At 44.8% G+C, this 23,700-nt stretch overlaps 1 protein-coding gene across 3 annotated transcripts in view; it reads right to left on the bottom strand.

Annotated features, from left to right (window-relative positions):
* IL13RA1 (interleukin 13 receptor subunit alpha 1) overlaps positions 1-23,700 on the bottom strand; it is an 80,226-nt gene that overhangs the window by 39,751 nt on the left and 16,775 nt on the right. For all 3 annotated transcript variants that reach the window (XR_012374367.1, XM_025852743.2, XM_025852742.1), the window contains exons 5-10: positions 15,087-15,274; positions 12,851-13,002; positions 6,088-6,135; positions 5,671-5,803; positions 2,795-2,891; positions 916-1,000 (exon numbers count right to left, since the gene is read on the bottom strand). Coding sequence is in view for 2 of the 3 variants with exons in the window: in XM_025852743.2 (XP_025708528.1) it covers positions 916-1,000; positions 2,795-2,891; positions 5,671-5,803; positions 6,088-6,135; positions 12,851-13,002; positions 15,087-15,274 (703 nt within the window). In the remaining variant the exon portion in view is untranslated. The remainder of the gene's footprint in view (positions 1-915; positions 1,001-2,794; positions 2,892-5,670; positions 5,804-6,087; positions 6,136-12,850; positions 13,003-15,086; positions 15,275-23,700) is intronic.

Genomic DNA, 23,700 nt, shown 5'->3' on the forward strand with positions numbered 1-23,700 from the left:
CATGGAGGCTCCACTCCTTGAATGTTTGGATTAAACAGATTCCCTGCTTCCGGGACAGAATGAAGTCCCATGAGATGAGATGGGCAAAGTATTCTGAGGACTTCTCAAATGGTATGCTTAGTATGAGATACCACATTTTTTAAAATTAATTATTTATTTTAAGCAGGCTCGATGCCCAGTGTGGGGCTGGAACTCATGACCCCGAGATTAAGAGTCACACGCTCTATTGACTGGGCCAGCCGGGCGCCCCTGGGATACAACATGATAAACTGCCTCTTCTTTAATCTTTTAGATAAAATGAAGTTTAAAATAACCAATGTTAGGGGCGCCTGGGTGGCTTAGTCAGTTAAGTGTCTGCCTTTGGCTCAGGTCACGATCCCAGGGTTCTGGAATCGAGCCCCGCATCGGGCTCCCTGCTCGGCGGGGAGTCTGCTTCTCCCTCTCCCTCTGGTGCTTGCTCTGTCAAATAAGTAAGTAAAATCTTACAAAAAAGTAACCCATTCTGAAATATAGTTCTGACATACACTACCACATGGATGAACCTTGAAAATATTATGCTAAGTGAAAGAAGCCAGATACAAAAAAGGACAAATACTGTGGGATTCCACTTACACGAGGTACCCAGAAGAGGCAGATTCAGAGAGACAGAAAAGCAGAAAAGAGGTGACCAGGGGCTGGGGGGAATGGGAACTTAGTGCTTAACTGGCACAGTTTCTATCTGGGATGATGAAAAAGTTCTGGAAATCGTGACAATGGCTGCACGACACTGTGAATGTACCTAATGCCATCGAGCTGTGCATTTAAAAATGGTCAAAATGGCAAATTTTATGTTTTGTGTATTTTACCAAACTCTTTACAAATCCCATAGCCTCCCAACAAAAACCAATTTCAAACTTCATTGGAATCAGGGCTTACCAGAGTATCATCGTTCTGGTCTCCAAACATTTCTTTAAAAATCTTGCCAGGATCAGGAATTGGAGGGAATATAATGATCTTGAGCCTTTAAGAAAACAGAGACATTTTTTGATCAAATCTTCCAGCCCATAGGAACACCCCACTTAAAAAAAGCCACATTAAAAGAAGACTTGGACTAAAGACATGGTATAGAAGTCATCTTGAATGATGAAGCGGCTGTGAAGAAATTTCACAAGAAGCTGAGAGACCGATGTCCTGAGAGCACCCAGTATGGGCAGACCAAAGGGGCCATCAGGGGAAACAGACTGCTCATACCCTATCATTTTTAAAACTTTTTTTCCAGGGCGCCTGGGTGGCTCAGTTGGTTAAGCGACTGCCTTCGGCTCAGGTCATGATCCTGGAGTCCTGGGATCGAGTCCCGCATCGGGCTCCCTGCTCAGCAGGGAGTCTGCTTCTCCCTCTGACCCTCCCCCATCTCATGCTGTCTCTCTCTATCTCATTCTCTCTGTCAAATAAATAAATAAAATATTTAAAAAAAAAAAAACTTTTTTTCCAGCTTTATTGAGATATACTCAACAAATAAAAATCATCTACATTTGAGATGAACATGGTGCTCTGATATATGTATACGTTATGAAATGATGACTACAATCCAGCGAATTAACAGATCCATCACCTCACATGGTTATGACTCTGTGTGTGTGTGTGCATGCACAAGTGTGCAGGCATGTGCACTCTCCCCTATTATTTAAATAATAATGGTGCTTTACTCATCAGAGACCTGATGGGGGCTTACTGCTTATAATTTTGAAAAAAATAATCTTCTGAGAACAGGGTACATTCTTCTTCAATTTTTCTTTCTTCTTCTCCCCCTGTCCATCTTTGTACCTTAGAGTACCCTTTGGTGGCCCCACCTCATCTCCTGGGCCCTAAACGTTGGTGTGGCCCAGGGCTCTGTCCTTCACCCTCCATCCCACTCGCTCTGCGAGTGATCTCTTCCAGTCTTAGGGCTTCGGGTCTGTTTACATGCCGAGGGCTCCCCAAATTCGATCTCCGGCCCAGACCTCTCCCTTGTACTCCAGGTTCATCACACAACTACCCATTTAACGTCTCTACTTGGGTATCTACTAGGCATCTCGAACTTCCGTTCAGACCTGAAGTCCTCACCTTCGCCCTACAGCCAGTGCTCGTCGCAAATCTTCTCCGTCTCAGCAAACGGCTCCCGCGTTCACTCAAGTTGCTGAAGCCCCATGTCTGAGCACTCCTTGAACCCTCAGTACCTGCCTCAGACCTCCACGGATGGATGAGCAGCTTTCAGCAAGTACCCTCAGTTCGCCCTTCCAAATACATCCCACCTCTGACCACATCTTACCGACTCCGCTGCTCACTTTCTAGGTTAGGCCGCCCTCACCTCCCCCCCCCCACCCACTGCAAGGCCTCCTCCCTGGCCTACCCACTGCCATTCTTGCGCAAGCCAGTTCTTCGTTCAGCAAGTGAGGTGACCTTTTATGACAGTACAATCAGGTCGTGGCCCTTCCCTGCTTAAAACTCTCCAATGGGTCCCCATCATGCTTAGGAAAAAAAAAAAATCTCAGTTCCTTGCCACGGCCTACGGGAGCTGGCTCTGGCCTCCGCTCCGGCCTCCACTCCCGTGGCTCTCCGCTGGCGTGCGCAGAGCACCATCCAATCACACGCAACTCGCTGAAGCGTTCTTTCCCACAGCTTTAAGCCGCAACCTGCTCTGCAGTAATACTAGCCGGGTCATTTATGGCCAAAGCGCTCCTGATACCCGGGCCAAACACCCAACACCCTCACAGAGTAGTAACTGGAGCCCGCAGGCTAGCAGGAACTGCCAGGCCGACCGGGGCCGCGGCCTCACCTTTTGAGATAAAGCAGAAGAACTATGATTGCGCCCGCGACAATGACCGGAGTGGCGAGCAACATGCTTATGTAGAACGTGGGGTCGGTGTTCTCACCTGGCAAATTGGAAAGCAAACACAAAACGTGAGCAATCGACCCCTTTGAGAAAAAAACACCAAGCAATGGTTGGCTCAAACTAGCGAGATCACAGACATGTCTGCGCTCCGCCCCAACCTACTTTCCAAAACTCTTTGATTATCTTATCTTCTGCTCCCTTAATCGTGAACAACACAGTCCTGCTCTAGGGCCTAAAATGCCGCGCGGATAAATAAACACCTTGAGGGTTATCCGATACCAGGATATCTTAACTAGTTTTTGGACACTATTCACAATGTTAGACCTGTTAAAAAAGGTCATCTCATTAACAGTGACTACCTTTCACTGGTTACTTACCACTATTAGAACATGTATTAAATTAACCCGAACTACCACTCCTTCTTAACTGAGCATCTACTATATACGTGATACCATCCCAAGGGCTTGTACATGTTCATATCTATGCAATAGAGATACGTAATAGTATCTCCCATTTATACAGATGAGAAGGACAAGGCTCACAGGGGTTCAATGGCTCGTCCAGAAGGGTTTCGGAAGTGATGCCATCAAGCCTCAAATCCGACACTGTCCAAAAAGTTCCAGAGCTTTTTAACTGCCTTGCTATACCTCACACACAGAATGTCATGCCTACTTATAGGCTCATCTTTTCCACTAGGGCATGACCATCTAGAAAGCAACATCAGGGCCTAGCATCATTGTGTTAGCCTCTAAGGTGACCCCAGATGATCCCTGCCTCCTGATATTCACACCCTTATGTAATCTCCTCCCCTTGAGGGTGGGCTGGACTGACTGTCCTTTGTAAAGAACTGAATAGCAGCGCTGACGTCATTTCCAAGATTAGGTTATAGAAAGACTGTGATTTCCACATGGGTGTTCTCTCACACACTCTTGCTTGGGTCACTTACTTGAGCAAGCTAGCTGCCATTTCATGAGGCAGCCCCCTGGAGAGGTCCAAGGGGCAAGACACCGAGGGAGGCCTCTGCATTAGCTCCCTAGGGCTGCTGTGGCAAACCACCACACACCAGATGGCTTAAAACAGGCATGTATTCTCTCACAGTTCTGGAGCCTGGAAGTCCAAAATCAAGGTATCCACGGGGACATGCTGCCTCTGAAGGCTCTAAAAAAGATCCCTCCTTGCTTCTTCTTAGCTTCTGGTGGCCCCCAGGAATCGCTGGTGTTCCTGCATCATTCCTGAAGGCTGTAGTTGCATCACTCCGTTCTCTGCCTCCATCCTCACAGGGCCTTCTTCCCTGTGTGTCTGTGTGTCTCTCGGTGTTTCCGTGTATCCTCTCTTCTTACGAGGGTACTAGTCATTGGATTTAGGGCCTACTCTAAGACAGTGGGACCTCATCTTAACTTGATTACATCTGCAAAAACTCTATTTCCAAATACAGTCACATTCACAGGTATAGGAGTTGGGACTTGAATGTATCTTTTTGAGGGATATGATTCAACCTGCCACAGCCTCCATCCAGCAGCCAGCAAGGAATGGAGGCTTTCCAACGACCACAAAAGTGAGCCTGGAAGTGGGTTCTCCAGCCCTAGTCAAGCCTTCAGATGAGGCTGCAGGCCCAGCCAACAGCTTGACTGTAACCCCACGAAAGAACTTGAGCCAGAGGTACTGAGCTAAGCGGGGCCCTGATTCCTGACCCACAGGAACTATGAGATGGTAAATATGTATCTTTTAAGCCACCAAGTATTGAGGTACTTTGTTATGCAACAATTCATAACTAATACAACCATGCCTGGCCCATAGCTTGTTCGGTCCCTCAATTAATAGGGAACTGCCTACCTCAATGATCTGTTTCTCTGACCGTTAGAGAACTATTAGAAGGTTCTGCAGTTGGTCCTATTTTGCCCCGTGGAGCCACGAAAGAAAATAACCTATTCCCTCTTCTACCTAACAAAAGCCCAAATATTAGAATTCTGCAATCAGGACTCCTCACCCCTCTGCTGGCTTCATCAACCACTCCCCCCAAAGTTTTGAGATTCTTTCACATCCTGTTACCCCTTTTGTGGACAGATTCCAGTCTGCCACTGAACCTCCTAGGGTGTTGTGCCCAGAATCGAATACCGCACACTTGTGAGGTGGTTGGGACACTGCATCCCCACCCCGTAGCACTCCCTTGTTCTGGGTGCTGCACCCTCACTGCGGCCTATGGCTGCATATGCCTTTGGGGGATATTTAAGTCAATGCTGAGTCACTCTGAGCTTACAGTTCAATAAAACCCTATGCCCCCACCCCACCACACACACACACACACACACACACACACACACACACACACACACCCATAAAGCATAGGTCTTTCCAATCCTGTACTTGGGCCTGACACACAGTTTGCTCAGCCACTCCATTAATAAATGAAACTGTTGTTTTCAAACCTAGATACAGTTTGATCTCTATTAAATGACATCAAGGTCACTGTTCTACTCTCGATTCTGTCACCAGCACACAGGCTAGCCCTCTAGCATTGCACAATCTGCAGATTTAATCGTGCCTGCCTTCTGATATTTTTGTTCAGGTTGTTAAGAAGATGGAGACAGGACAGAAGAGAGAATAACACCCTTTGGACTGTGGATTTTCAAAGAGCTGTACATTGTGAATTGAACCTGGGTGATTTGACAGTAATTAAACAGAAAACACAGTTCAGTTGTAGATATTCTCTGGATGACATCAGTAATGCAGGACAACCCCTCGCCCCAGTCTCTTTTCTGCTTCAGCTCAGTCCCCGCGCATCGGTCGCTTACACTGTGATGAAGCCCGGTTTCGCTTACCTATACTCATCACTTGACTCCAGTTGCTCCAGAGTTTGTCATCCTCATAGCATAACTTATTTGTTCTGACTCTTATTCTGACTGTGTTCAAAGTATCAGGAAGAACACCGGGGACCATGAAACAAATTGTACCCTTAGATATAAAATAAAAACACACAAGGAATGTTATCAGCTTACTCTCTTTCTCCGCCTCTGAATCCTAAATACAATTATCTGCCAAATTCTGTATATGATTAAGCCTTGGACTGCAGTCCAAATTATCTGACTTTAACTCCTCAACTAACAATTGGCAATAACCCAGAGAATAAAGGAGTCTGTTTTTCTCAAAGCAGTTCAAATTTAGGCTATGGTCGCCCTGCCCCACCCCCAATTATTCTATGACTTTAAGCCCAAATAGCTAAAGTTGAATTTACTGACCTCCAGGTTTCCCTCAAATTCTGAATTCTGACATTTGGCCTCTTCAACCTTGAAGATATAAAAAACAAATAAATTCAAAAAATTTAAGAGACTACATTATATCATTTAACTATTTCTAACAAGGTTTCCTTTTATCCTATCAAAAGAGGACCAGGTGCAGTGAAAGAAGGCTGGGTTTTTTTGTTTTGTTTTGTTTTAATAAGTGGTGCTGGGTCAATTACATATCCATACAGGAAAAAAAAAGAATCTTGACCCCTACACCTCACGCTATTTATGAAGTCATTTCCAGATGGATTGCAGATCTAAATGTGAAAGTTAAACTGAACAGATACACAAATACAGCAAGATTTTAGAAGAAAATGTAGAACATCTTCATGACCTTGAAGATTTCTTAAATAAAACCAAAATATATTAACCCTAAAGGAAAAATTGTTATGAAGTCATCTATACTAAAATTCAAACTTCTTCTGTTCATCAAAGATATCCTATTAAGGAAATAAAAAAAAAAGTCATGTATAGAGTGAGAGAAGCTATTTGCAATTCCTGACAAAGGACTTGCATGTATACATATCATATAATATATACTTCCATTTATATATAATACGTACACACATATATACCTATATCCCACCCAACCCAACAGAAAAACTGGCAAAGGATTTGAACAGGCATTTCACAAGAGGGTATTCAAATCGATAAGGAACATGTGCAAAAGTGCTCAACTTCATTAGTTCTCAGGGAAATGCAAATTAAATCCACAAGATAACAATACACACACCTACCAGACAATACCAAGTGTTGTTGAGGATGTGAAGCATCTAGCACTCTCAATTTCTGCTCTTAGTAGTGTAAACTGGCACAACCATTTGGGAAAAGTCCTATTCTCTATTAGAGACAATCCTACGTAAGCCTCTGAGCCACACATGCCCCCCAGAAACGTATGCACACGCACACCAAGAGACAAGTAGGCAATGTTTATAAAGACTCTATTCATAAAACCCCAAGCTGGAAACTATCCAAATGTCCACCAAAGGGAGAATGGAGAAATCAAATGTGACATAGCGACAGAATGGAATGAATGCAAGAGAATGAAACACTGACAACTGCAGGCAACAATATCTGTGACTCTGTAACATCGAGTGAAAGAAGGCAGACACACACAAAAAGGAAATTCTGGGCGCGCCTGGGTGGCTCAGTCGGTTAAGCAGCTGCCTTCAGCTCAGGGCGTGATCTTGGGGTCATGGGGTCGTGGGATCGTGGGATCAAGGCCCCGCATCAGGCTCCCTGATCTGCAGGCAGTCTGCTTCTCCCTCTGCCCCTACCCCACGTTTGTGCATGCGTGCTCTCTCTCAAGTAAATAAAATCTTAAAAAAAAAGTAAATTTTGTATACTTCATTTATATAAAGTTTAGAAAGAGGCAACAAAACTAATCTATGGGATTAGAAGTCAGACTAACAGTTGTTCTTTGGAAGGGTAGTGACCAAAAGGGGTCACGATGGGGCTTCTGAGGTGCTGGTTACATAAGTGAAAAATCATTTGCAAAAATCACTTGTGAAAAATCACTGAGCACTACATAACAACTAGTGTGATTTTTCTATTGGACACAATACGTCAATTAAAAGTTAAAGAAACAGGGGCGCCTGGGGGGCTCAGTCAGTGAAGCATCTGCCTTTGGCTCAGATCATGATCCCAGGGTCCTGGGATGGAGCCCTGTGTCGGGCTCCCTGCTCAGTGGGGAGCCTGCTTCTCCCTCTCCCTCCGCCCCTGCTCCTGCTCTTTCTCTCTCAAGCATGCTCTCTAACAAATAAATAAAATCTTAAAAAAAAAATGTTAAAAAACAGTCTCCCTTGTTGAGAGTATAATATATCAAAAACAACTGGGTTAGAGTAAAGATAGTATAATGCAAAATTCTCATCCACACAATTTAAGTCATTTGCTGTCTGATGGAAAGAGAAAGATCAGTTCCTAAAATGCAAATATTTCAAAACTGGAGCAAAAAATCAACACATGAAAATCTGTTGCTTAGTATAGTCTACTTCTGGCCAACAGGTTATATGAAAAGATGTTCAACATCACTAATCATCAGAGAAATGCAAATCAAAAACACAATGAGGTATCACCTCATACGTGTTAGAATGGCCATCATCGAAAAGGTAAGAGATAACAAATGCTGGTGGCAAGGGTGTGGAGAGAAGAAAACCCTCCGTGCCCTGTTGGTGGGAATGTGAATTGGTACAGCCACTATGGAAAACAGTATGGAGCTTCCTCGAAAAGTTAAAAATAGAAATACCAGCATAGGGAATACAGTCAATAATACTGTGATAACATTGTATGGTGACAGATGGTGACACTTATGGTAAGCACTGGGAAATGTACAGAATTGTTGAAAAAATATGTTGTACACCTGAAACTAACACCATATGTCAATTATACTTCAATTAAAAAAAATACCATATGATTCAGTAACTCTACTATTGGGTCTCTGAAGAAAATAGGGGCGCCTGGGTGGCTCAGTCAGTGAATCCTGACTCTTGGTTTCAGCTCAGGTCATTATCTCAACGGTTGTGGGATGGAGCCCCGCATCAGTGGGGAGTCTGCTTAAGATTCTCTCCCTCTTACTCTCCCCTCACACACGTGCTCTCTAAAATCAATCAATCTTTGGGAAAAAAAGAAAATGAAAACACTAATTTGAAAAGTTACATGCACCGCTGGGGCGCCTGGGTGGCTTAGTTGGCTAAGTGTCCAACTCTTGATTTCGGCTCTGGTCATGATCTCAGGGTTGTGAGATCAAGCCCCGCGTCGGGCTCTGCGCTGGGTGTGGAGCCTGCTTGGGATTCTCTCTCTCCCTCTGCCCCCTGTCCCCGCTCATGTGCTCTCTCTCTAACAAAAAGAAAGAAGAAGAAAAAAGAAAGAAAAGATACAAGATATACACACCCCTATGTTTGCTGCAGCATTATTTATAACAGCCAAGATATGGAAATAAGCCAAGTGTGCACTGACAGATGAATAAAGATGTGGTGTATATATATATAATGGAATATCATCCAGCCATGGGAAAGAAGGAAATCCTACCATTTGTGACAACATGGATGAAACTCGAGGACACTGTGCTAAGTGAAGTAAGTCAGAGAAAGACAAACACTCTATGACCTCCGTTAAACGTGGAATCTAAAATGAGCTCCTAGAGGCAGAGAGTGGAATGGTGGTTGCAGGGGCTGGGTGATCGGGGCACATGGGGAGATGCTGGGCAAAAGGGTACAAACTTCTGGTTGTAAGTTCTGGGGATCTCATGTACAGCGTGGTGATTACAGTTAACACTACCACATTGTATACTTGAAATCTGCTTAGAGAGTAGATCTTCAGTGTTCTCACCATTTAAAAGAAGGTAACGGTGTGATGTGATGGATGTGTTAATTAGCATGATTGTGGTAATCATCTCGGAAGACATATGTATATTAAGTCATCACGTTGTACACCTTGAAAATAATCACACTGTACAACCCAAATATATATAGTTTTACTTGTCAACCGTACCTCAATAAAGCTGGAACAAACAGCCAGCTTCTTTCAAAGGGACGTTTAAACATGAGACGAAGGCCAGAACACACAGCTCTGATTTTTGATCTTGAATGTTATTTACTAAATGGTCCCTAGCCACATCTGTGAGGAGCTGAAAGGCCAACTGAATGACGAAGAGCATCCTACTGATGCTTCCTATACGGCAGAGAAAAAGCCACTTGGGAATCAGAGGCCTGGAGGGGAATCCCAAGTACCAACTAGTGCTTGAGGGATCAGGTTGCAGGTTCCTGTCTCCCTCCCCTGGGCCATCTCCCAGATGCGTGTCCATTCCCAAACTGGCACATCACTGTGTAAACTGAAGGTTCTGGGCTCCTGTTCAAATGTAAATTCCCTTGCACGGTTTATCCACGGCTCAGATAACTCTGTGAGGAAAGGAAAACAAGGGCACAGAAGGCCAAGTAGATCGATCGTGTGTGGAAAAGCGGGCTGCTCAAAGGTCGGTCCTCGCTTTGTGATTCTGTCATGAGCCACCTCTGACCAGAGCCCCCCTGTGACGGCACCAGTTCATGTCCCAGCCAACTTCCCCTTCTTAACTGCAACACCAGGCAAAAGAATTCCTCAAAAAATCTTGCAAAAAGGGGAAAAAAAAAAAAAGGTCTAACCAGCAGAGCTCAAAATCAGTGAGCACACAAAAAGCTGATGACATTTTAGGAGAGGAAGCAGCTGGTGAACATCTGCTAGGAGAAAGAACATTCAACTCAAATGTACAGAGTTAATTCCAAATAGACTACGGTTTGGATTCAGGAGGATAAATTCCATAGTATGTACATTCTCTTCAGTGCAGAAGTTTGTGGGGAAAAAAAAGGTAACTCAGTTCAACAAGAGTTTCTTTTCTTTTCTTTTTTTTTTTTTTTTTTTATTTATTTTTTATTTATTTGACAGAGAGAGACACAGCGAGGGAGGGGACACAGGCAGGGGGAGTGGGAGAGGGAGAAGCAGGCTTCCCGCCGAGCAGGGAGCCCGACACGGGGCTCGATCCCAGGACCCTGGGATCATGACCCGAGCCGAAGGCAGACGCTTCACCGACTGAGCCACCCAGGCGCCCCTCAACAAGAGTTTCCTAAGTGAGGACTATGCACATGGTGTTAGACCAAACGCTCTCGGTCAAAGTTTAATATGTGAAGACCAACCTTTGAATACATAAAGACCAACTTATCAGCTGTGTGGCCTGCGGCAAGTGTCTTTACCTCTCTGAGCCTTAGTTTCTCAATAAAATACAGGTTAAGATAGAAGCATTTCATGGACTGTTAGAGGCTATTGTAGAAGTGCCTGGAAGAGGATCTGTGCAGCGCATCATAAACACCAAGTGACGACCGGGACAGTTAAGAGGAAGTACTGAGGTGGCCACCGGGGTTAGGGACACAAGCTTTAGAGTCAGACCTGCTGAAATCTTGGTTCTACCACTTACCTTAGGAGTAAACCTCTGAGATTGCCTTTTTCTCATCTGTGAAACTGGAACAAAAGCACGGGCCCCAGATCCTCAGGGTTACCGTGACGACTACACGAGACAGCTGAGATAAGGTGCTTATGAAAATGCCTACTCCATAGTAATCGCTCCATCCACGTCAGCCGCTCTTAGCAGGAGCCGCACAAAGTAAACACCACTACCTACTAACTCCTCCCTACGGGAGCTTTTATTTTTAGTCGGGACACAAGGCCTACCCATGTGATCAGGGGAACCAGCAGGACATAATTCAGTGCCAAGTGAGTAATACAAGCAGCATGATGTCTCAGGATTTCAGACAGAAGAGAGCAGTGAAGGCCGGAGTAGTCATTCTGACAGCTGACTTCGTTGTAAATCCAAGCCTCACCTTCTCCCCACGTGAAAGCCCTCTGCTTTTTTCCTTTGCAGTACCATATGGGGACACCGGTTTCTGGTATGGAGAGTGACTATTCTGTTTCAGCAAACAGATTCACCTGCGATTGCCCAGAAAAGCTCTGGTCAGCTGTGGACCTGGGCACTCCCTCTGGGGTTACAGCCTGTCAACACTGGCTTTAGTATTTTGAAACTCCCATGGTAAGCTAAAACAACTGGACCAAGGAATTTGTCCATGTGCGAGATGTGGGGCTCCTTTAAAAGCCAATATAAAACCCTTGGTCTCGAACTTCTCCAACTCCAATGCACCCCGGGGCCTGGGGTGGCTGGCACGCCAGTGACCAGCACAGTCCCTGTGGTCTTGAGGTGCCACCTTATGGAAACTACACTCCCCGGGGACCACGGTATTTAAATCTGGGCAAAAATTTTCGAATTTAAGCAAAACCCCACTTGGTTTGTCGTTCAGACAAAAGCGTTGAAGGCCCGAGTGTGTGACCTCTACCATAAAGCGGAACAATGGGACCGATGCTCCAAGGTTACCCCACATCCTGTTATGCCCAGTGGCCCACAGGGACCTCTCATTAGTAGGTTTTCTACTAGATTCCCAACAGCATAAATGTACCAAATCCAACAACTACAGGCTACTCAAATTTGACAACTCTAGTTGCCACGAACTCCAAGACCATGGAATGGCCACCACCAGAGCCTCAAAGTATCTACCAGATCGGACCCCGGCCTCCTGCTTACATGTCTTTCCCTACTCTATTTTGGCCACACCAGTCTCCTTTCTGTCTCCCACACATGCCAAGCTCATTCTTGCCTCAGAGTCTTTGTACTTGCTGTCCCCTCCACCCCCAGATCTTCACATGGCTAGCCCCTGCTTGTCACTCTGGTCTTATCTCAAATGTCGTCACTTCGGATGACGACCCAACCTCTTATTCCCGCAGGCCCTCCCATCATGCTACTACATGACCCATTTGATTTTCTTCATAGCATTCATGCTCTGAAATTAGCTTGCTCATTTACATATGTACTTCCTAGTAGGTAGGCTTCACGGGAAAAACAGACCTTTTCGTCAGGGTCATGTGCACATAAAACAGTGCCTGGCACATGGCAGATATGTAAAAAAAATTTGTTCAGCAAATGAATTGATGAATGGCTTGAATCTTACAGCTAAAGCTCCTACCATAAACCATCAAACCTTCCACCATGCCCTATTTCAGACAAGAAATTTCATCATCACCATCGTCACCATCAGGTGACAAATCTAAGAGCTACATTTCACTGATGTTTCCATTTCTTACCCTACAAGAAATTCAAGTGAAAGAAAAATATCCAAATAAAATCAACTAGCTAGGAAAAACTTACGTAGAAAATATCATTCGTCTCAGTTTGGCTGTTATTGACTTCTACTTGATAAGATAAACATCTGCTGTAAAAATTCTGTGGATTCTTCCATTGCACATACAAGTTACCATTTTGGAAGAAGAGACGTTTAATATGTGGGGGATCAGGTTTCACTGAAAAACAGAAACAGAAGAACACAAATTAGCTTCCAGAGTATTTGTGATGAGGTTCATATACGGGTAGACATAATGAAGGTCACGATTAATGTAGAAAGCTTATTTTAAACTGCTCATAAAATGGATCCAAAGAATATCTCTGGGGTGTCTGGCAGATGATGTGAACTCTGACCTGCATCGATCCAGTGAGAACACAGCTGGGGTATCACCAGGATATCCAGCTGTGACACAGAGAATAAAGAAAAGAAGCACTTGGGTCCAGATGTGCATCCACCTAATGGATAATGAGGGGCACCAGGGGTTTCCTCAGCTGCCACTCACTTGTGTCAATCAAAGACCACAATTAAAACATTAGCCTAGTCTCTGTCACATACTGCAACATGGACAAACCTCAAGGACATTAGACTAAGTGAAATAAGCCCATCATAAAAGGACAAACACTGCAGGATTCCACCCATATGAGGGATCTAAAAGAGTCAGAATCATAGAAACAGAAAAGAGAAAGCTGGTTACCAAGGGCTACGGGAGGGGAAATTAGTGTTTAGGAGGCATCGAGTTTCAGTTTTAAAAGATGAGAAAATTCTAGAGACCTGTTGCACAACAATGTGAATATACTTAACATTACTGAACTGTACACTTAGAAATGGTTACGATGGGAAATCTAATGTTATGTGATTATAACCACAATTAAAGTAAAAAAAAAATTAGCCTAGTCAATTTAGTTTTTCAGGAGTCAACTACGCTTCAGACTAAGTGACAGAAGAGAGTGGAAGATGAGCAGAACACAACTCGAAAATATCATCTTCCAGCTGAGAAGGATCTCCCTTTATGTCGCCACTAATCTCCAGGAAGAAGAAGAGCAAAATGAGCTTTAAAAGGTCCACCGAGGGGGCACCTGGGTGGCTCAGTCGTTAGGTGTCTGTCTTCAGCTCAGGTCATGATCCCAGGGTCCTGGGATCAAGCCCCACGTCGTCGGGCTCTCTGCTGGGCAGGAAGCCTGCTTCTCCCTCTCCCACTCCCTGACTTGTGTTCCCTCTCTCTCTGTGTCTCTCTGTGTCAAATAAATAAACAAAATCTTTAAAATAAAATAAAAGGTTCACCGAGGACAATCCACCAAGCAAGGGGGAGGACAGCAAAGGGCTTTGCTTCAGATTATCCCACTTGGCAAGTTACCACGACCTCACTCCCCTGGCCTTCGGTCCACAATTAGAATTCACTTGCGTGACTATCTGAAGGGGTGGCAAATAGTGTTCTGCTCCCAGACTTGGGAACCTTTGTCAATTCATGGTTATGTGCCTATAAATTTTCTGTATACCGCTTCACCAGAATCTGTGCTCCGTTGGGATCTTGCAACAAATAAATAAACACGATGCTTATAGTAGTAGTCTGCTTTAGAGATTTACAAAATACTTATACACCTCACATCATTTGGAACTTCGGACAGTCCTCTGAGGTCAAGAGGGACTACGGACCCTGTTTTACAGATGAGGAAACAAAGAGAGTTTATATGCTTTGTCCAAAGTGAAGACCTAGGAGCTCAAGCAGATACTGTGTTTTCAAGTCGAGGCCTCTTTCTAATAGGCCAACATTTGGTTGCGTGGGCTGTTCTGAGCGGTCGGGGCTTACACCACCCCACACGTTAGCTAGTTTGAATCATTTCTGATCACTCCTCCTCCAGTTGAAGCCTTTTTTCAACTAAGAGAAAGATTATTCAGGAACCATATTTGATTTTATTCTGCAGCATCATCCTCTCGAGCATCATTAGTAAAAGAGAACAGAGCTTAAGAGTCAGAGAGCCTGGTTCCAGACTCGATTCTACAACTGACTGTGTGTTCGAAGTCTTGGCACACTCAGAAGCAAACAAGAGCAAAGCATGTGCACATATACTCAAGAAATATTAGAATTTCCAAGCCTGCTGCTTTAAAAAAAAAATCAAATAAAGGTATACATAAATACAGTCCTTTTTTTTTTTTCTGGGAAAATCTTAAAACCAAAGTCATCCCTTTTTTATTCTCTGTATTGACTGTTCGAAAGATGTAACACTTTTATCCACACTGTTGTACAGGACTTCTAAAACTTACCATGAGAAGTTAAAGGCACTATATTGAAGGATGGTCTAATTTTTCCTGCATTATCCTTGACCACTATTTGGACACTGTGTTGTTCAAAACTGGAATCCTTCAAATTAGTCAGAGCAAAGGAACAACCAATGTGTTGACCTTCCCTATAGATGTCTTCACATTGAAGAATTTTTCCCAGGCTGCTGTGCCTGCAAGATATAATGAGACAACCTTCTGGATTATTTTTCACAAGGTGTTCAGGAAACAAAGGCAGACATTTGTTTTCTTTTAAATGGCTGAAGAGGACCATGAAAGGCAACATTTGCAATATGGAAAGATAACTTTTCTTAAAACCCTATTTTATAATGTGGCTCTGTTTCATACTCTAGGAAGAAACGAATGTTCCTTTTTGATGAACACTGGTACTTTCTTCTTCTTTTTTTTTTAAGTAAGCTCTACACCCAATGTGGGGCTCGAACTCACAACCCTGAGATCAAGAGTCACCCAGCCAGGCGCCCCAAACACTTGTATTTTCTTTCTTTCTTTTTTTTTTAAAGATTTTATTTATTTGTCAGAGGAAGAGACAGAGAGCGCAAAAGCAGGGAGAGCGGCAGGCAGAGGGAGAAGCAGGCTCCCCGCTGAGCAGAGAGCCCGATGGGGGCTCGATCCCAGGACCCTGGGGATCGTGACCTGAGCCGAAGGCAGACACTTCACTGAATGAGCCACCCAGGCGCCCTAACACTGGTGCTTTCATTAGCTATGGAAACTATAGGAGCCCTGACTCCTTTTCGTCTTCTGTATGAAAGATGTTATGAGGCCAGCATGAGAAGTTTTGGGCTTCTTGAAAATGCCTCATCTGCTGAATTCCTTGGTTCTCCTCTGGCCCTTTTGCCTGCCTGCCTTGTTTTCGTGGCTTCTCCTCCCTTTCCCCTTTTCAGAGGGTTCACATTCGGTCCTCCGCCCTCTGCACTTTCCTCTCTACTGCTTCCTCCCTCATCCATTCTCCCCCAGTTTATCACGCCTGTCCCTAGACTAGAATTTCTACACTGGGGATTCCTCGGAGCTAGTCCCAGATTTCTAACCGCTCCATTGGAGTCCTCCACTCCGGCCTCAAAGTCAACGTCCTTATGCCCTCTCTTCCCTGCCAAACTGCCTGTCTTCTGAACTTCCCCGTTCCCATCAGTCAGAGCGCCTTGTCTCTGGACTCCTTGAGTAAGGCCTTTGAAATCACCCTTTCCCCCCCTCCCCTTTCCCCATATGCTGTCACCAAATTCTGTTACTTCTTCCTTCGCAAAGCTTCTTGGATTCTCTCCTGCGACATTCCTGGAACCCTCACCCTGTTTCGTGCCCTCATCACTTCAGGCTTCATGTCCCTTCCAGAAGGACCTCTCTGACCTTCATTATTAGTGCCCTCTAACCCCTGCCAGATCAACGTTCCAGAACCCAGTGGTTTTCTACATGTCTTACTCCAGCTGTGGCTTTAGATGCCTTCAATAAGCAGCAATGCTGGCATCTTATTTCCCATCCCGAACCTCTACACACACCTTTCCCCAGTGAGCATCAGCACCCAGTGTGGTGCGGGTCCACAGAAGGTACTCGTGACACTTCTCTCTCTAGGGTGTCAGAGGGTTCTGTCTTATAGTAGCTGGCAGAAGCCAGAGTCAAGCCCTACCTCAGCCATAATGGGAGCTGTGCAAAGGTTCTACAGAAAAGGAAGGCAATTTTAAGAATGACCTAACAGTGACGAGTCCCAAACCCTTGACTTATTACCTCCGAGTCATCTGTAGCTGTATAAAATGCAGATTCCTCAAGCCCTCTCCCAGGAATCCTACTGACAGGTTCTGCCCAGGGCCGAGGCATCAGCATTTTGACAGCGATTCTCCAGGGGATTCTTTTGCACATCAGATACTCTCTCATAAATACAGTCAACTGATCTTTGACAAGGGGGAAAAGACAGTCTCTTCAACAAATGTGCTGGAACAACTAGACAGACGTCCATATGCAAAACTGAATCTAGACACAGTCCTTCCACCACTCACAAAACTAAACTCACAATGGATCACAAACCTAAATGTAAAGTGCAAAACCATAAAACTCTTAGGAGATGACAGAGGGAAAAAGCTAGATGAGCTGCAGTGTGGTGACGACCCCAAAGACAGGGATCTAGAAAAGAAATAATCAGTCAGCTGGACTTCGTTAAAATTAAAAAACTTCGGCCCTGCAAAAATCAGTAGTAAGAGGATAAGAAAACAAGCCACAGACTCAGAGAAAATATTTGCAAAAGACACATCTGAAAAGGACTGTTACCCCCAAATATACAAAGAATTCTTAAAACAATAAGAAAACAGGCACCTCACCAAAGAAGAAATATAGATGGCAAAGAAGCGTCTGAAAAGATGTTCCGCACCGTATGTCATCAGGGAAATGCAAATTACAACAACACGATGCCACTACACACCTATTAGAATGGCCATGACCCAGAGCAGTGCCACCAGCAAATGCCGAGGGGGTGGGGGGATGTGGAGCGACAAGCATGCTCTTTCGCTGCTGGCGGGAATGCAAGATACTACAGCCACTCTGGGGGCAGAGTTTGGTAGTTTCTTACAAAACGCCACATACTCTTATACCATACGAACAGTCATCACACTCCCCGGTATTTACCTAAAGGAGTCAAAAACTTATGTCCATGCGAAACACTGCACACAGATGTTTACAGCAGCTTTATTCATAACGGCCAAGACTCAGAAGCCATGAAGACATCCTTCAGCAGGTGGATATTTAAACTGCAGTGCATCCAGACAACGGAATATTATTCAGCATGGTAAAAAAGAGGTATCAAGCCAGGAAAAGACACAGAGGAAATGTAAATGCACATTACGAAGCGAAAGAAGCCAATCGATCTGAAAAGGCTGCATGCTGTAGGATTCTGACCACAGGACCCTCTGGAAAAGGCAGCACTGTGGAGACAATGAAGGATCAGAGCTGTAGGGGCTGCGGAGGGAAAGATGAACAGGGAAAGCACAGAGGAGTTTGAGGGCAATGAAAATACTCTGTACGAGGAGGCTATGATGACGGACATGTGTCATTATACATTTGTCCAGACCCATAGTAAAGACGACACCAAGAGGGAGCCTGAAGTTAAAGTATGGACTGTGAGTGGTTAGGATGTATCAACGTAGGTTCATCAGTTGTGTCAAATGTACCACCCTGGCGGGGGGGATGCAGAAAATGGGGGAGGCCATGAATTGTGGGGGCAGAGGGTACACGGGAAATCTCTGTACCTTCCCTTCAGTTTTGTTGTAAATCTAAAACTTCTCTACAAAAATAAAGTCTTTAAAAACAAACCCCAAAACTCAGATCTAATGTATTTACTCCTTCAAAGGCTATGCAAAGAAATATTTAAATACAGAAAATGCAGGGCGCCTGGGTGGCTCAGTCAGTGAAGCATCTGCCTTTGGCTCGGGTCTTGGGATCGAGCCCTGCAGGGAACCTGCTTCTCCCTCTCCCTCTGTTGCTCCCTCTGCTTGTGCTTTCTCTCTCTCCAATAAATAAATAAAATCTTTTTAAAAAATACAGAAAATGCTCTTGTCCCTTAAGAGATGGTACATAAAGTTTTTCTCCTAGTTGTAGGCCCCTGTGGTTCATGAATGAATACAGTCTTAGAAACTATAGTTTCTAAGTTAGTGCCATGGCTAGTTTTTAGATCAGACAGGCCTGGAATGTTTTCCACCCACACCCAGAAACAGAAACTGAAGAAATTTATGACACTTTTGTTACATAACTTAAAAAAAAAAAAACAACTAGGCAGAAAATTAATTTTTTCAACCAGTGAAAGGAACTTCTCTAATGGGCAATCTTTAAGATTCCTTTTTCACTTCTGTACCTTGGGTGTTTCACGATACTCTCACGGACCCCAGATAAGAAATTTTTAAAAACATTTTGTTGTTGTAAATTTGGACAAAATAACAAAAGGGGAAATATTGGGTTTTGAACAGACAACTTTTGGGGACTTCTTGCAAAATGCTAGATAAGAACCTGAGCCAGAAGGCATTCAGGTGCTTCCTGTGAAGATTCAGACACTGAAATCTTCCACAGAATCACACTATAGACATAAGGAGGAAATGGACAGATTTAAAGACAATTTCCCCAACTCTGAAGATGGTTAATGTGGTAAGAAATTCCCTAAAATTCATTGGCAGAGCTAGTCTGTGGCTACTTTTTTTTTTTTTTAAAGATTTTATTTATTTATTTGAGAGAGAGAGAATACAAGCTAGGGAGAGAGGCAGAGGGAGAGGGGAGAAGCAGACTCACCACTGAGCTGGGAGCCTGACATGGGGCTTGATCCCAGGACCCTAGGATCATGACCTGAGCTGAAGACAGACTCTTAACCGACTAAGCCACCCAGGTGCCCCTAGTCTGTAGCTATTAAGGTCAGGCTCCTTTCAATGCCAGACTAGCCCTGCAGAACCACAAGTCATTGCCCTGGGGCTTCAAAGTGATTCCAGTTTCTGACTGGGGAGTAGGGAAACAGTCTCTGGCAGTTCGTTTGACATGATTTAAACTGGTACCTAAACCAGTTCCAAGTGCTTGATAATGAACGAGCCAAGCATCTGCCTTTCTTTTGTGGTTTTGATTGGAAAGGCTCTCTCTAGGGGAGGACAGGGGTAGAGGAGGTAAGGACTAGCTGCTAATTCTTCCAAGTGGGGTAAGAAGCCACCGATGCATACCAGCTACATCTACAAGGGAGTGAGGATGAATAATAGTAATAAAAAAAATATAGCTCTCACACACTGATCACTTACTCTGTATGTGTTAGCAGCTGGGCACAGCTCCAAATATTTCTCACCCAATAACAGCCCTTACACCAACCTTAAGAGGTAGCACTAATATTACTATGCCCATTTAACAGAATAATCTGTTAAAAGAATAAGCTGCAGAGTGCCGAGGGCAGAAGAATATAGAATCTGTACCAGCACTGTCCAAGGAAATTTTCTGGAATTACAGAAATGTTTGCTATCTGTGCTGTCCAAGGCAGGAGCCACTAGCCACGCGTGAAAGTGACCAGTAAGACCGAGCAATTGAAGTTTTAATTCGACTTAATTTTAATGAATTTAAATTCGTATCTAAGCAGTCACAGGGGAGTTGTGGCTTCTGTATCGGACAGCACAGGTCGTATGTACTACAGAAAGAGTCCACGCTGATGACCGATGCTGGGAACACGCATGACAAGAAGTGGTGTCCCTAACACCTGCCTCCTCGGGCACCAGTGAACCACCACTCTCTTGGGATGGCTTTGTGACCCACCCCCAATGGCTGCAGGTTATACTCTGCACAGTGGCATCAACTGAGGGCTGATAGCCAGCCCAAGCACCATCTGCTCTCAGCTTTGGCAAGATGCTGCCTCAGCCCAGAGGAAGAGGAATCTTTCAGCCCAGAGGAAGAAGAATGCTTGTTCCAATTGGTGGGTACAATTTTTTTTTTTATAATTTATTCACCCAGAGGGGGCGCAGGTTTTGCGATTGGCACAAAGACTTGTTTTGTGCTAGTACATGCCTCAAGGCCCTTGCCTATCTTGGGCTCAGAACTCCAAGGACTGGGCCACTGTTTGCCTCCAGTACCGCCCTGACTCCTAATATCTGATTGCTTTCCGGCACAGGTGGCCATGGAACGAGGGACGGTTTTCATACTTTTCCTTCCTTCCCCTGCACCTTCTATAGACACAGATTCTAAAGGTTTTCCCTGTGATTTTACCAGTAACTACTCCAGGGAAAGCAAGAGAAGTTAACAGCATAATAAACACACAAAAAAAGTTGGATGCTACCAACTTCTAAGACATCTTAAAAGCCTGTACTAACAGCTCTCCCCAGACTTCACTGCAACATCTTCCGAGCCAGGGTACTCCTTTTAAGGCTTAGTCCTCTGGCCCCTTCACTAGCAATTCCTTGGGGGAGTCTGACCGACTAGGTCCTTCTCTTTTTCCTCCTGGACCATAATGCTCCTGAGTTGCTTACCCCTCCTAGGTCCTCACGCTAATCCCAAATGTTCTCTAAGCTTTGGACCCTACCGCACATTTCAACCTTATTTCTGGAGCCCCTACCATGTGTCAGGCCCTGAGGGTAACAAGACACAGCCTCAGCTCTCAAGGGAGACAGCAGCCCGGGGAGGGCTACCGCTAAGTAAACAGGAAGTGACAACACAACGTGCTGAGTACGAGGACACAGGAAAGTGCAAGGTACCACGGGACAAGATGACCCAGCACATATCTAGATTTGAGAGGTCAAGGGAGGCTTTCTGGAAGGGAAGTGATGTCTGAGCTGAGCTGAGGACAAAGCAGAGGTGTCCAGGTGAAAGGACGAGGTCCTCGCTACACGGGGACGTGGCGTGCTGCCACTGTTCTGTTCGAGTGGCTGAAGGGTCTGTTTGAGGAACTGAAAGGCGCTGGGCGCTGGCTGGACGGCAGGGGAGGATGCGAGAGGGTGGGGGTGCACAGACGGAGGGGGAGGAAGCTGGGGCCAGACGGGGGCGGAAGGAGCCAGGTCAGAAAGGGCTTTTGTCCGTAGTGCTGAGGAGTTTGGACTTTATCCCAAAGCCACCAGGGAGCCACTGCAGGGCTTTAATGAAAGGAGAAACAAGTACCACAAGTGGGCCAGTGAAACTACAAAACCTCAAATGAGAATTGTTGATCTCGGGAGGAAAAAACCACCCTCGAGACTGAACCACACAGTTTCAGTGCCGTCTGGCTTCCCAGGCGCACTCGGCGGGGAGCACCCCGCGTGCAGCAGGGGAGCAGAGTGCGGGCTTTTCTCAGCGAGCCCGCAGGGGACTGGCCGGAGAGTCCCGCGATGCCATGCCGGGATTCGCAGAGTGCTTTGAGATGCCAAAAATTTGTCTCATCACATCATCGGGCAAGATGGACGTTCCGGGAGCCGAGGCCATGTTTATCCTACAGTTTCGGAAGTCCTGGACGTGGCCCTCCGCACCCCATTCTCTCAGAAGCAGTCTGAATGAAGGACAGAAGGAGGGACAAGGCCATGGGGAGAGCACACTGCCGACGCAAAGTTCTCCCCCTTCCCCAGCCTGGTGTCACACAGACGGAACATGGCCCTTCTTCCCCCCCCCCCCCCGCCGCCGCCCGTGCTCAGAGAAACCCCCCATGGGTGCAGTCCACCCCCTTCATCCCAGCCCCCCAGCCTTGCCCTGCCACCACCCCCAAGCTCCACCCTAGCTTCTAAAGAGCATTTGTGCCTCTGCTAGCCTTCATCAGACACTGTTATTTTTATACAGGTAATTGGGCTGGGGGCTGTCTCTCCCCCTCTACATTTTAAACTTATGAGCAAAGAGCCGTGTTTCCTATCTCTGCTGCCTATTCAGTGCTTTACCCACAATGTGCGCCAAGTCAAGTCTTACTGAATTGAACTGATTAACCTGGTCCTTTCTTCCTGCTGAATTGAACTGATTAACCTGGTCCTTTCTTCCTTGTTCTGCTGCTAATAATTCTAGGCTCTAAAAGAAAGGAAATGCTTAAAGATCAATTTAGAAATTTAACACATTTTGTGGATGTGCTCACAAATCTCAGATATGTTATTTTGTGGGGAGCTAATCTACTTTTTTTTTAATAGTTGTTTTCTCATCAGTTCCTTAATTTTTTTTAATTGATGTAGAGTTGACATACAACTCTACATCATCATCATTTGTAGAGTATGTCATTATATGTCATCATCAATGTAGAGTTACATTAGTTTCAGGTGTTGAGTCAACTTACTTTTTATCACCGGGCATGATATCGTTTTCCTTTTTAAAGGTAGATACCAATCACTCATACGTTGCTGGTGGGAATGTAAAATGATACAGCCACCCTAAAAAATAGTTTGGCAGTTGGCTATAACACAAAATATGCAATTACCATATGACCCAGCAACTGCACTCTTGGGCATTTCTTCCAGAGATAGGAAAAGTTATTCTCACATAAAAACCTGAACACAAGTATTTATAGCAGCTTTATTCATAGCTGCAAACAATTAGAAAGAACCAAGATATCCTTCAATGAATAAATGTTTAAACAAACTGGCACATCCACATCATGGAATAAAAAAAGAAAAAATGAACTACTGATACACACAACTTGGAGGGACCTCAAGGGTATTATGCAGTTTTTTTTTTTTTAAAGTCAGCCTCAAACAGTTATATGCTATGTCTATTCTAGTAACATTCTTGAAATGACAAAAATATAGAGATGGAGAAGAGTTTAGTAATTGCCAGAGGTTAGAGACTTGGGGGAGGGAAAGGCGGGAGAGGGGTGCAGAAGGGAAGAGGGTATGGGCATAAAATAGCAACTCAGGGGATCCTTGTGGTAATGGAACTGTTCTATGTTTACACGTGTGATAAAATTACATAGAACTCACACACACACACACACACACAAGTGCATGTGACACTGGTGAAATTTGAATAAGGTGAGTGGATTGTAACCACAGCAACTTTCTGGTTTTGATACTGCCTTCTAGTTACAGACCATGTTACCTTTGGGAAAAACTGCATGAAGGGTACACTGGGATCTCCCTGTACATTTTTTGCAACATCCTATGGATCTACAGTTACTTTTTAAAGAAAGTAGACACCAAAAGCAGATGCACCT

This window comes from Callorhinus ursinus, unplaced genomic scaffold, assembly GCF_003265705.2.
Source record: "Callorhinus ursinus isolate GAN/ISIS: 27379988/994484 unplaced genomic scaffold, GSC_fseal_2.0 scaffold33, whole genome shotgun sequence".
In the NCBI taxonomy this organism is placed as follows: Eukaryota; Metazoa; Chordata; class Mammalia; order Carnivora; family Otariidae; genus Callorhinus; species Callorhinus ursinus.